Source organism: Melanostigma gelatinosum (genome assembly GCF_949748355.1).
Source record: "Melanostigma gelatinosum genome assembly, chromosome: 22".
Taxonomy (NCBI): domain Eukaryota; kingdom Metazoa; phylum Chordata; class Actinopteri; order Perciformes; family Zoarcidae; genus Melanostigma; species Melanostigma gelatinosum.
In genome coordinates this window covers 14,408,203-14,419,744 of record NC_136655.1, presented here as the reverse complement: position 1 = coordinate 14,419,744, position 11,542 = coordinate 14,408,203, and the positions used below count along the sequence as shown (strand labels likewise).

The window sequence follows — 11,542 nt, the reverse complement described above, 5'->3', positions numbered from 1 at the left end:
GAGGCCTGCAGACTCACAAGTGAATCCCTTTGCAGTTTAAGTGAATGGGGACGATATTGTTGATTGTTATAGTGTTCAACCAATCAGATGTTTAGTTTGACATGTTGGGTGTATTCTTTGACGTGCCAGAGCCTTCTAGCTGGCCTACAACTACGTCAGCATTACAGCTCAGTTTTACAGTTTTTCTCAATTGCTAAAACACTGAAACCCATTGGCTGAACAAAGTTCTCAGTTGCCTGAACTCATTTAGCTAATTGTGCAGTCTGTTGTCAATACCTTAAACTATTTTGCATGGTAAAACACAATTTTCAGATCTCACTTAGACTTTTCAGCAAAACTCTAAACACATTCTCAGTCTCAAAACACATTCTGCACTCTAATGCACATGTCATCCATACTGGTAAACACAAGTGGCAACAATCAAACACAAATAGAGAACACATGTCATTGATTAAACACAATCACTCAAAATTGATTTCACTTGTATCAAATGATGTGACACAACCAATATTAGCCAGTTCAGAGAGCAAACAGGTGGTTGAAGGTGGGAAGGAGAAAGTCTGAGAATGGATAGAAGAAACAATGTGAGAGGACATCGTGCTTTCTATTTGTTACAGTAACAGTACTGACTGCTCAATAGATTTTGACTGGTTGAATGTTCATATCAACAAAGAACAAGAATTACAGTATCACAGAGACAAAGGACACGTTTGTGAGCTGCAGGGTACAGTACTGTACAAATAGGGGTACAAGGAGGAGGAAGAACAAAAGAAATTGCAAAGAGCAAAGCACAGTAGTAATTTCTGATCAATTTTGAGCGACTGTAATAGAACATGTTTTCGTTCATATGAAATTTGTTTTGAGATTAAAATCTACTTCTCCCTGAGAACTATATGTTTTGAACAATGTGTTTTCTATTCACTGGTGTATTGTTTACTGACTGCTTGATGGTGTATATTATTTTGATCACTTTGTTTGTGATTTGAGAGCAGTGTTTGATTTTGAGCACAGGTGAAACAGTTTTGAGGCGAAAGTTTCATTTTGCAAGAAGATTCAGAGGTTTTGTGAATAGTGCTTGAAGATGAGGTTTTGTGTTTACAGTTTTGAGAGAATGGGTGACCGTTTCAAGAAATGTGTCTTAGCAATCGAGAAAAACTGTAAGGAGCAGCGCTGCAGTAAGGTGCAGCGTGCGCTGTGATTGGTCAGTGGGCGAGCACGTGACTATTGGAAAACGAAACTTAAGGTAGCCAGCAGAGTTTAGTCGGAGTAGTAAGAGTTCAAATTGAAAGATATGGAAGAAATTATGACATTTTTTTGCATTTAGCTTGGTGTAGATTTTTTATTTTTTTAACCTAGCTTTGCTTTTTTAACACTCAATGGCTGAAGGAGGAGAAATGGATTTGTGAGTTGGGATTTAACCGTGGGATTAAACATTTTGTCAATTAATATCTAAAACTAACAACAAATACTGTACATTTATGAGTATGCTATCTAATATCAACAAGTGTGTGTGTGTGTGTGTGTGTGTGTGTGTGTGTGTGTGTGTGTGTGTGTGTGTGTGTGTGTGTGTGTGTGTGTGTGTGTGTGGGTGTGTGTGTGTGTGTGTGTGTGTGTGTGTGTGTGTTAGTGAAAGAGGATGAAAAAAGAGGGGTAGTTTAACTCAAAGCAAGGCAGAACCTCACTGCAGCCGTGGAATAGGGAAACTGTTATCACGCAGAACCCGGCGGTTCTGGTCTTTTAAATGACAGTCACAGTTATAACAACACAGTAACTTAAGCAAAACACAAACAAGACAATGAACACAATGACATAACTAAGCCCAGACACCCTAAGTGAGCCTTACGATGAGTTGACTTCGTGGCCGACGGTGTGGTCCTTCTGAGCTCAGGCTGTGCAGCTCACGTGCTGTGCGGCAATGAAACTCTCTTGTCAGAGATAACTTCTTCAGCTCAGTAAGGGAATGTTTCTTCCTTACGGCTGCCACTGTCAAAAAGAGCAGTGTCCTCTTTCTCTGAAGAATCCATTTTCTTCATTTCTGCAGGCAAATTGTCCGCTTCCTTTTACAGGATGTGAAACAAAAACAAAACAAAACAGTCTTTATTCGTCCAGCGAATGGAAGACTGACGACCCAGGGTTTCTTCTAAAAAACAAGCAGCGTTGCTGTGTGCGTCCTTACCTTGACGGAGGTCAGAGGGACAAGCAGAGAGCCGAGGGGAAAGAGAGTTTTGTCGAAGCAGGGCTGATCCACAGGGGGTCCTGGGGTGTCTGTGGCTATTCGTCCAATGGGGTCACAGTGTCGATGTTTTATTGATTTTGCATCTAAACATTCCTTAGAGCTTGCTCCTATCTCAAACTCAGATCAGGCCTTTTTTTGAACAAGCAGGCCTCAGTCAGATCTCTTTGTTTAAGAGCACACAGTGAAGCCAAGCACATAATCAGATCCCAACACTATGACCTCATTCCTAAAAAGCTCATCATTTGTTTCTTAGTTTGTGGTTTAGGCACAGTCTGGATTGCCTGTGTTCTCTTGGGAGAGAGGGTTTTGTCCTCTGCTGTGATCACATGTCCCAGATATGAAACTTTATCGAGAGCGAATTGCAATTTGGACAGATAGCCTTGTGACCATTTGCCGCCAAAATTTGAAGTAGGATAACTGTAATTGTACATTTCTCTCATTTTGCATGCTTCTGTGGGACTGCAATTGATCATATTGTTCTTTTAGTTATAACTTGCATCGCTTCTTATATGCAGACCATCTGGATTCATTTCAACCCAAATACTAAATGTTATCGTATCGAAGGTATTTTCATGTCTAACCCTCTTCCTGCGAAAACACTACCGAGGCTGGGAACTCGGCCTTGGTGGATGCATCGGTGGCGGAGGAGGAGGACTTCTGCGAAGGGGGGAGACAAGATAATCTGCATGTAATACTTTGTTTAACTCTTCTTTGTTGTTAGACCTCCAAACCATCTGTGTGGAAAGAGCTCTATCCATTCAGCTGAATTATTATTGGTGTCCAATAAATATTTTTTTGATATTTTAAGAGTTTTCTCATCTCGGTTATTTCTCTTTTCATTTGGAATGACCGTCAGAATATTTATTACACACAAGCAACAAGCTCTGCGGATGAAGCTGCACGCAAAGAGAGAATAGAGCTAGAAGAGGAGCCAACTGCCATGAGGAGGTCGTCCAACAGCTGCACCGATGATTGTTTGTTGAAAAGTTACACTGCCACTCAGTTGCCAAAGTCAGATATTTAAAAAGTGGACCACCACACCAGTATTAGTCTACTGTTCAATAGCATACATTTCCAAAACAAGGGCTCAAATCATACTTCTTTTTTAATCTATATTGCACACTAACTGTAACAGAGCTATCTTAGTAATGTTGATATGATTTAAGGCAGGATGTCATATGCATGGTGTTTCTAAGAGTATAGATATCACTATGTTCACGTTCAATTATAGTTCATTGTATCATTATAGATCTAACTCAAGAGTTTTTTGGTAAACTTCGTGGAAGAAATAATCTTCCCGTACTGTTACAATATGACCAAAAGCAGACGGAAACTTGCAGATTTTATTTTCACTCACAGAAGAACAACATGGAATCTGAAATTCTATATAATCTACAGACTGCAGAATGTGCAGGGTGTTGGAACCTCCTGCACAGAGACTTACAAAGGCTCGGGCTTCAGTGACAGATTAACTAACGAGTTAAATATATTACAATCAAATTACCAGGTATCTTCTGAATAAAATACATATATTCATATTAAAGTGCCTACATTGGTGCGTACGCCAACAACCCCGTGATGAGCTAAAACATCTTTCCCAAGCAAAGAAGATTGAATTTGATTTCAAGAGAGAGAGAGAGAGAGAGAGAGAGAGAGAGAGAGAGAGAGAGAGAGAGAGAGAGAGAGAGAGAGAGAGAGAGAGAGAGAGAGAGAGAGAGAGAGAGAGAGAGAGAGAGAGAGAGAGAGAGAGAGAGAGAGAGAGAGAGAGAGAGAGAGAGAGAGAGAGAGAGAGAGAGAGAGAGAGAGAGAGAGAGAGAGAGAGAGAGAGAGAGAGAGAGAGAGAGAGAGACATATACACATATATATACATATACATATATATACACATATATATACATACATATATATACATATATATATATATATATATATATATATGTATATATATATACATATATATATATATATATATATATATATGTATATATATATATATATATGTATATATACATACCATATATATATATACATACCATATATATATATATATATATATATATATATATATATATATATATATATATATATGCATCTCCTTTAGCAACATAACCAAATGCAACTTGTGAAGGCTGAACTAATTGAATGTGTGCATGACAAGCAGACAGCGGCAAATAAAAATATTATCAAAAGGGTTCGTGCAGTTCTTTTCCAGACTTGACATGAGCCCACAACCTTCAAGATGTATCCGAATACTTTGTTCTATTTCAAATCTTTACAAGGAATTCTCACATTTAACAAATTAGAGGAGCAATTATTTTCAGAGGAACCCTAAATACAGCTTTACAATCCGTTTGGCCTAAAATCTACCAAAAAGTGAAGTCGTCCCTTCCTATAGTGAATGTTGCCAAGTTTATGTTGGAACTATGGAGTTGAGAAGAGCTGCGGGTAAAAGCAGAGGGAGACTCTTGGAAGATCGAGGTGCTAATGGAGCCGCTGTTGTCGTGGATGCTTGTAATGGTGGAGGTCTAGATGATGCAGTCCATGATGTGGATCTGCAGGGAGTCCAGGTCCGGCAGGATCTCATTGCACTTGGGACAGGCGTGTTCTGGAATATTCCCCTGATGCTGCCAGTCAGTACCTGGGAGGAGTCAGAGACACTGATCACAACCTGGACACATGTCCCAGTTACACTGGACTGAGCTGTCAATCCTGCACTCCCTCTCACACTGTGTGCTACGTTGCAGCAAGTTCCACCAATTCATGGGTTAAACCGTCGAGGTGGTTCAATGAATAGTTCGACATTTCTGGAATTTCTGGAAATTGGATCAGAAGATTGATGTCACTTCTCGCGTCTGTGCGCTAATTATGAAGCTACAGCCAGTTAGCTTAGCTTAGCATAAAGACAGGAAACTGAGGGAAACAGCTTGCCTGGCCCTGTCAAAAAAGCTGAACAAATACGTCTAAACTAATCAGCACGCTGTATCATGCTTGTTTTAAAACGTGTGGCCAAACTGTGGAATTACAATTTCTGGGTCGGTCACGTGATGCTATTGGGGCCTAAAAATACTTACATTGTGAAAGAGACTGTTAATGGGCCGATGATTATTTCCCCCCCCCCAGTGTGAACACCTATTCAATTCATTTTCAAATGTATTTTTTTTTACCAAAACCAATCTCGATTGATAAATAGCCCTACAGGTAAGACAAGAAATATGTAGTTTTGATTTTGGGATAAACTGTCCCTTTAAGACTATCAGGTAAAAACATGGGATACAAAAAAAAAAAAAAAAAAAAAAAAAGCACATGTACCTCTTCCGACCAGACTAGCGGCGGCTCCGTGTGGATTTCCTCCCATTGACAAGTGTCTCTTCTGCATCTCGGTCAGCGAATGCCTGTGGAGAAAGGGGGATGTCAGACCGCTTCCCAGCAGATCGGTGCAGTTTGTTTGTGGAGTCAAAGCAAAGCAGACCAACCACAGGATTATTGATTTTAGTGCCTATTCTAAAGCTAAACTACGATAATATAACTGCTGTCCGTGAAGTTCCATGAAAGCGATCTTCCACGCAACCTGTATAAGCAACATACATGTATATATTTATGCAAGATCATTTGTTTCGCCACACAGGTCCACGTGGCACTGATGATGCAGGATGACATCACCAAAACTGTCCAATGAATGAGTTACCATACATGCTTACAGCTTGGTTACAGTGTAAAAGGGAACTAGGCTAGAACTTAAAGGAGATAATGTGCTGTAGTTTTCTATTGTTTTGTTCCTGAACTGAACTACAGGTGTAAAAGCAGACCTGGTCTTCCCTTTGATTCTGTACCTGCCCAGCGAGTCCAGCTCCTCCTGCAGGTGGTTGTTCTGCTTCTTCACGTACTCCAACTGAGCAGCCAGACGCTCCCTCTCTTCGTGGAGCTTCTCCCTCGCTGCTCGCTCGGCGTAGAAGTCTGAGGAATAGACCTCCGCCTGCGGTACAACAAATAAGCATGAGGGAGACCATGTTGTCATGGGGACGTCGATACTTCGGTGGTGCAATGACGCTTTTGTTTACTCAACATCGAGAAATCATACACCAACGCTGACCTGAGCCTGGAACACAGATATTGTCTGCAGCTCCTCCTCCTTGCTGAAGATCTCCTGCTTCATTTGATCGATGTGGTTCTGTTTAGCAGCCAGGGCCTCTTCAGCGGCACTCAGACGTTCCTGCAGCTCGTCCACCACCTCCTTCTGCACCAGCAGAGACTGACGACCAGAGGGAAAAAGGTCAAACACGTCTGGCTCCCATTTCTCTCATCACTGCAGTAGGTTTGATGGAAATCAGCAGGATTAAATCTGTTGCTAAAGGGGCCCCCGTCATGCTATTTAAACTGACCTCTCTCTTCTTCTTATCCTCTTTGAGTTCATTGTAGTCTTCAAACAGCTTGGTGTAGGCATCCTTCAGTTGGGCCAGGTTGACCCTGTGAGGGAGGAAGGAAGAGTTACCGGTGAGTAAAAGCGGTTGAGATCCACATAAACATGACCGGCGAGTGTCTCCGCGTGTGTGTGTGTGTATGTATGTGTGTAATGTACAAGGCTCACGGTTCGGTACGCATGACGAACCGAATACGTTTGAATAAAAATAAATAAATAAATAACTTTATTTAACCAGGTAGTCCCATTGAGATTAAAAATCTCTTTCGCAAGATATAAGCAAGAGGTAAGTAACAATACTACATAACATTAAGGAGCAGTTTTTGTTTTTTATGCTTATGTGTTGCTAAGAAGACACCCCAGAAGATGGGTCACTCAGGTATAGTTCCATCATTGTTCAAAGTCAAAGAATGACTTCATGATAGTTAGTTGTAATGAATAAATATATTTTAAAATCAAGTACATTTCTCTGGCATTTATAGTATATATATGTGTTGTCTCTGACCTCTCCTCTGCGGCCTTCCTCTGCTCCATCTGGCTCTGAGCCTGCATGCTGTCCACCTGCAGCTTCAGCCGGTCGTTCGCCGACTGAACGGCCTGCTTCTCCCCCAGCTGAGCCTTCAGAGTGACCACGTCCTGCTCCACCTCCCGGCATCTAGCCACGAGACAAAAGCTGTGTATGTGTGTACAGGTCAAGATAAAGCACGGGAACGCAGAGTGAAGGAGGAAACCTTTGCATAAGAAACAGGGTTTCCCTGTAATTTGTTTAACGGTATGCCGTACTGTCATTGGCTCCTTCACTAAATGGTTCGCGGGTTCAGATCTAACTGTGTGCATATCTGCATGTGTTGGCCTAACCTGTCCTGCAGGTTCTTCTTCATGCCTTCTGCTTCGTCCAGCTTGCTCTGGGCATGCTGCAGCTCCTTGAACAGTGTCATCGTCTGAGATTTCAGATTCTCCACTTCGGACGCCACCTGAAAAACGTTGGCACAATGACACACGAACATTACGGTAAGAAAAACTAAACATCACAAAACTCAGTGGACCATGTGATCGAGCGGACCACAGAATACACACATCACAAGGACACCACCTATCTGAATTACATCGTTCCTTCACTAGAATAAAATGACTTTCACTGTTGAGTAAATACTTTTTCCTCTTTCCCAGAATCCTCCTTGGTCTCTGCCTGGGGGGTCTGTGTTGATTTCTCCACATCCGCCTTCCTCTCCTCCAGCTGTCTAATCCTGTTAGACAGTTAAAGAGTTCACAAAAGATGTCTAACACACGTCAAGAGGCGTGTGTTTTTTAAAAACAAAGAATTTCATGAAAACATTGAGCTTAAAAACAAATAAAACTGACATGGAAATACGTCACTCCCTCCAATTCGGTCCAGTTTACAGGAAATAGAAGTGCAAGGAACCACTAACATTCTGACTTCCTGTGTTTCCTGATGCTATAAACGATGAGAGTGGATCATCTAGTGGTGAACTGGGTCCCCTACCTGGCAGCAGAGGACTGAAGCTCGGCCTGCAGCAACTCGGCCCGCTGCGTCTCGTTCCTCAGTGAGTGGAGGAGCTGACTGACGGTCATCTCCTCGCTTTCCAGCCGGGACGCCGTCATGCTCAGGTCCGGACGTCGGCTGCGCTCCGAACCACACACGCCGTTCACGCCGTCTACGACTTCATCCTGAGAGAAAATACACACCCGGTTATATCGCAGAGCGGGAGGTGGAGGCTCTTTTGTTTGTTAGATGAGGCCTTTCCATGCGGAATAGAAGACACACTGATTATATCGGAGGTGTCTGTGTGTCTCCTCACCGAGACCCTGATGACCTCAATGAAGGAGTCGTCGTGTGAGTCCTGGTCCGCCTTCAGCTGCAGCTCGGAGTTCATGGCCACCAGGTCGTTCTTCTCTGCCTGCAGGCGAGCGACATGGGCACGCAGGGCATGCACCTCTGCACTCTGATTGGACGTCACCGCCTGGAGACCACATCACACGGAGATTACAATTTGACAGGAGCTTAAATCTCGTGCAACTTAATGTAAAATGAGCCGGACAAAGTCTCCTTGGAGAATTATATCATGAAGATCATAAAAAAACAATTAAATTTTTTTTTTTATCATAGGAACATTGGCTCTCAGCTGCCGAGATCCAATAAACAATAAAATGGGTTACATTCTCACCAGCAAGCTTCCCAGAGCTCCCCCTGTCCTCCCGTCTCCCTCCACCCTCTTGCCCAGCTCCTGGTTTTGGAGGGTCAGCGACTCCATGTGGCCCCGAGCCTCCTCCAGCCTGCTCTCCAGGAAGTCCCGCTCCTCCCGCTGCTTCACCCGCCACACGGACAAACCCTCGAAACGCTCCTTCATCGACAGGTTGGTCTGACGCAGGGCCTCTGAGGTGGCGACAGACACAAACCGAAAATAACTTAAATAAATGCAAATCGCGCGAGCCAAGTCATTTCAGTTACGACCCATTCCTCAGCCATTAGGCCTTTCCTGTCCCAACAAACTGCTCCGGCTGGTCTATCGTGCTACAACTCTGAAACTCCAGCATGACCTTTGACCCTGGGCACTTTGAGACCTGATAAGAAGAGGAAAAACAAACAAAAAGCTTGAATAAGAAACATCTACCTCCCCCCACCTGCTCTCACCTTTCAGGTCTCGGTTCTCCTGGATGAGGAGGTTCATCTGCTGCAGGGTCTCCTCCAGCGCACCCGACTGTACGGGAGAGCAAGAGATGTCGCCATTCAACACGGGGCCTCCAGACGCCATGACGCTGAGAGGGAGAAGAGACAGCGACTTTGAATATTGATCAAATATCGCTGATTTTCTCTTTGGAATATTGAACTTATTATTGATCTGTGAGGAGACTGGGAGTCACTCTGAGATACAATGTGAATTGGATTCAGAGGTAGTTATCATGTAGTCTGGGCATTATCATATCCACAGGAGGAACTGGACTGACTCATCTGGTTTTCATTTGATATCATTTTGAGACAGAATTAAAAACTGAATAAAAATGGATTATTGTGGACTATTATTGAACACCCTGTCTTATTAACTGAAGTGCTTACACGCCAACAGGGAACATAAAAAAGCCCCATGCTGACATCATCGAATGACTCAGTGCTTCAGCATTCAGCAGCAGAAAAAGCAGCACACAGCCGGAATTCTCTCATCAGCAGGTCACATGATAGTTTAAAATCACATTATAATCACAAGAGCTGAATGCGATACACACTGACCACAGTGACTGTGGTCTGCTTCTGAGCTCAAACAATGACTTGCTGACCGCCCGTCACAAATAAATAAGAATATAGAGATATCACAGTTGAACTGTAACCGCCTTAAATAATACTACAGTGGTTGCCAGTGGGATACAAGCCACTTTAACACCACCGCTGAATACTACGGACACACGGTCGCACTGTGAACATTGGTAGATATATGTTGTTGTTAGCATTCGGTCGTACAGCTTTACTTTCGCTTTCTTCGAGGTGGGCCCTATCCGGTGTGGGACTCTTTGGTAAACATTGAAAAGTTACCAGTAACTTGCGCAACACGGATGCGGGTTGAGCTGAGCTAAACTGCGTCACGACAAACGTTTAAAAACACGCAGAAATGTTTCCACTCACCTGCTGTCAACTCGGAAACTAAACGCAGTCCGGCTCGTCACTCCAGAAACACAGAGAAACACTCGGAGAGATGGCGAAATGTGTCGAGCAACCTTGTGCTGCTTCTGGGTTTGCAACGTCAAGTGACGTACGGAAACAAAGCAATTTCCAGTGATTGTTTTCAAAATAAAACCGCACTTCGACAATATCTGGGTTTTTTTAGTCTGAAAATGGTACAAGAATTGAGCACAACTTACCAAGTAATTTGTATTATGTTTTAAAACACACCTTCTTTAGAAAAACTATTTATTTTAGAGATACTGTTCGAAGTTCTGTTTTTTATTGACCATTGATGCAATTGTATGGGCTATAAGTCAGATAATACACAGGAATGGGGAAAATAGCAACAACGAGGTAAAAGGGGTGATCGTTTGTTTACTCATTCCCATTATTTTAATAATATATCGCTATTGCTAATCTATGCTCGAACTTTAAGGCCAACTTTGACACTTATCGTCACGTTTACGCTCTTATTTTGAAAGATAATTTGCCTTATTTTCCTGCCAACATTAAACGTACAGCTGCAGTTCCGACCTCCTCGAAGTGACGTCGCAGAGCGGTGACTCGCTCTCGATATGAACGAGAGCTGTGTAAACAGAGCCGCTGTGAGTGCTCCGGCCCGCCCATCCGCTTGTTTTACACATCAGGGAAAGACTGAGAGCTGAGGGCGGAGACAGCCCTCACCTGACAGCGGGAATTCCCATCAGGAGTCACCTTGCACTTTGAAAACAGGAAACGAAGGACTGGATTGCTGCAATGACATGTCATGTTTAGGGGACAACTCTTGCAAAGAAATATATATCATTAATCCTGATGTAATACCTGGCGATAGTGTTTGACAAAAACACACGAAGATCCCTATCTACATTAATGAGTTACAATGAACATCCCCTTTTTGCGCTTTGGCCCAAACTTGTGTACAGAGTGGCCCATTAGGTCAAATATAAAATATCAACATCAATAGCATTTATTCAAATTATTTAGATGTTCTATTTATAAAAATAAATTCGTGGCAGTGTCCATTAGATGGCAGTGTTTTCTAAGTAGAGATACATAGCTTAAAAAAAGAATGCACACCACTGAAATCTTTGGCTGTGGTTGAAAAGTATCATCCTAAATACGGTCCTAATTATTTTTGTATGATGATGTGCATTTTGAGGTCAAATTGTCAGACAGGATCAGCTGATGGATCCACACAGAACCTCCTCTGATG

At 42.7% G+C, this 11,542-nt stretch overlaps 1 protein-coding gene across 1 annotated transcript; it reads right to left on the bottom strand.

Moving 5' to 3' along the window:
* Window positions 1-4,328: 4,328 nt before the first annotated feature.
* optn (optineurin) lies at window positions 4,329-10,393 on the bottom strand. The gene is made up of 13 exons (XM_079294594.1): window positions 10,291-10,393; window positions 9,307-9,431; window positions 8,840-9,048; window positions 8,474-8,635; window positions 8,158-8,342; window positions 7,807-7,900; window positions 7,512-7,627; window positions 7,159-7,308; window positions 6,616-6,700; window positions 6,327-6,485; window positions 6,067-6,209; window positions 5,546-5,628; window positions 4,329-4,874 (listed from the first exon to the last, which is right to left on the bottom strand). Exons 2-13 carry the CDS (start codon window positions 9,425-9,427, stop codon window positions 4,762-4,764), a joined length of 1,620 nt encoding a protein of 539 aa, XP_079150720.1. The 5' UTR covers window positions 9,428-9,431; window positions 10,291-10,393; the 3' UTR covers window positions 4,329-4,761.
* Window positions 10,394-11,542: the final 1,149 nt, after the last annotated feature.

Excerpts from the sequence above, each read along its gene's own strand:
- optn (XM_079294594.1), bottom strand. The coding sequence starts at position 9,427 with ATGGCGTCTGGAGGCCCCGTGTTGAATGGCGACATCTCTTGCTCTCCC. Across the intron at positions 7,901-8,157 it reads CTTCAGTCCTCTGCTGCCAG|GATTAGACAGCTGGAGGAGA; the intron begins GTAGGGGACCCA and ends ACTGTCTAACAG. Across the intron at positions 7,628-7,806 it reads ATTCTGGGAAAGAGGAAAAA|GTGGCGTCCGAAGTGGAGAA; the intron begins GTATTTACTCAA and ends AACGTTTTTCAG.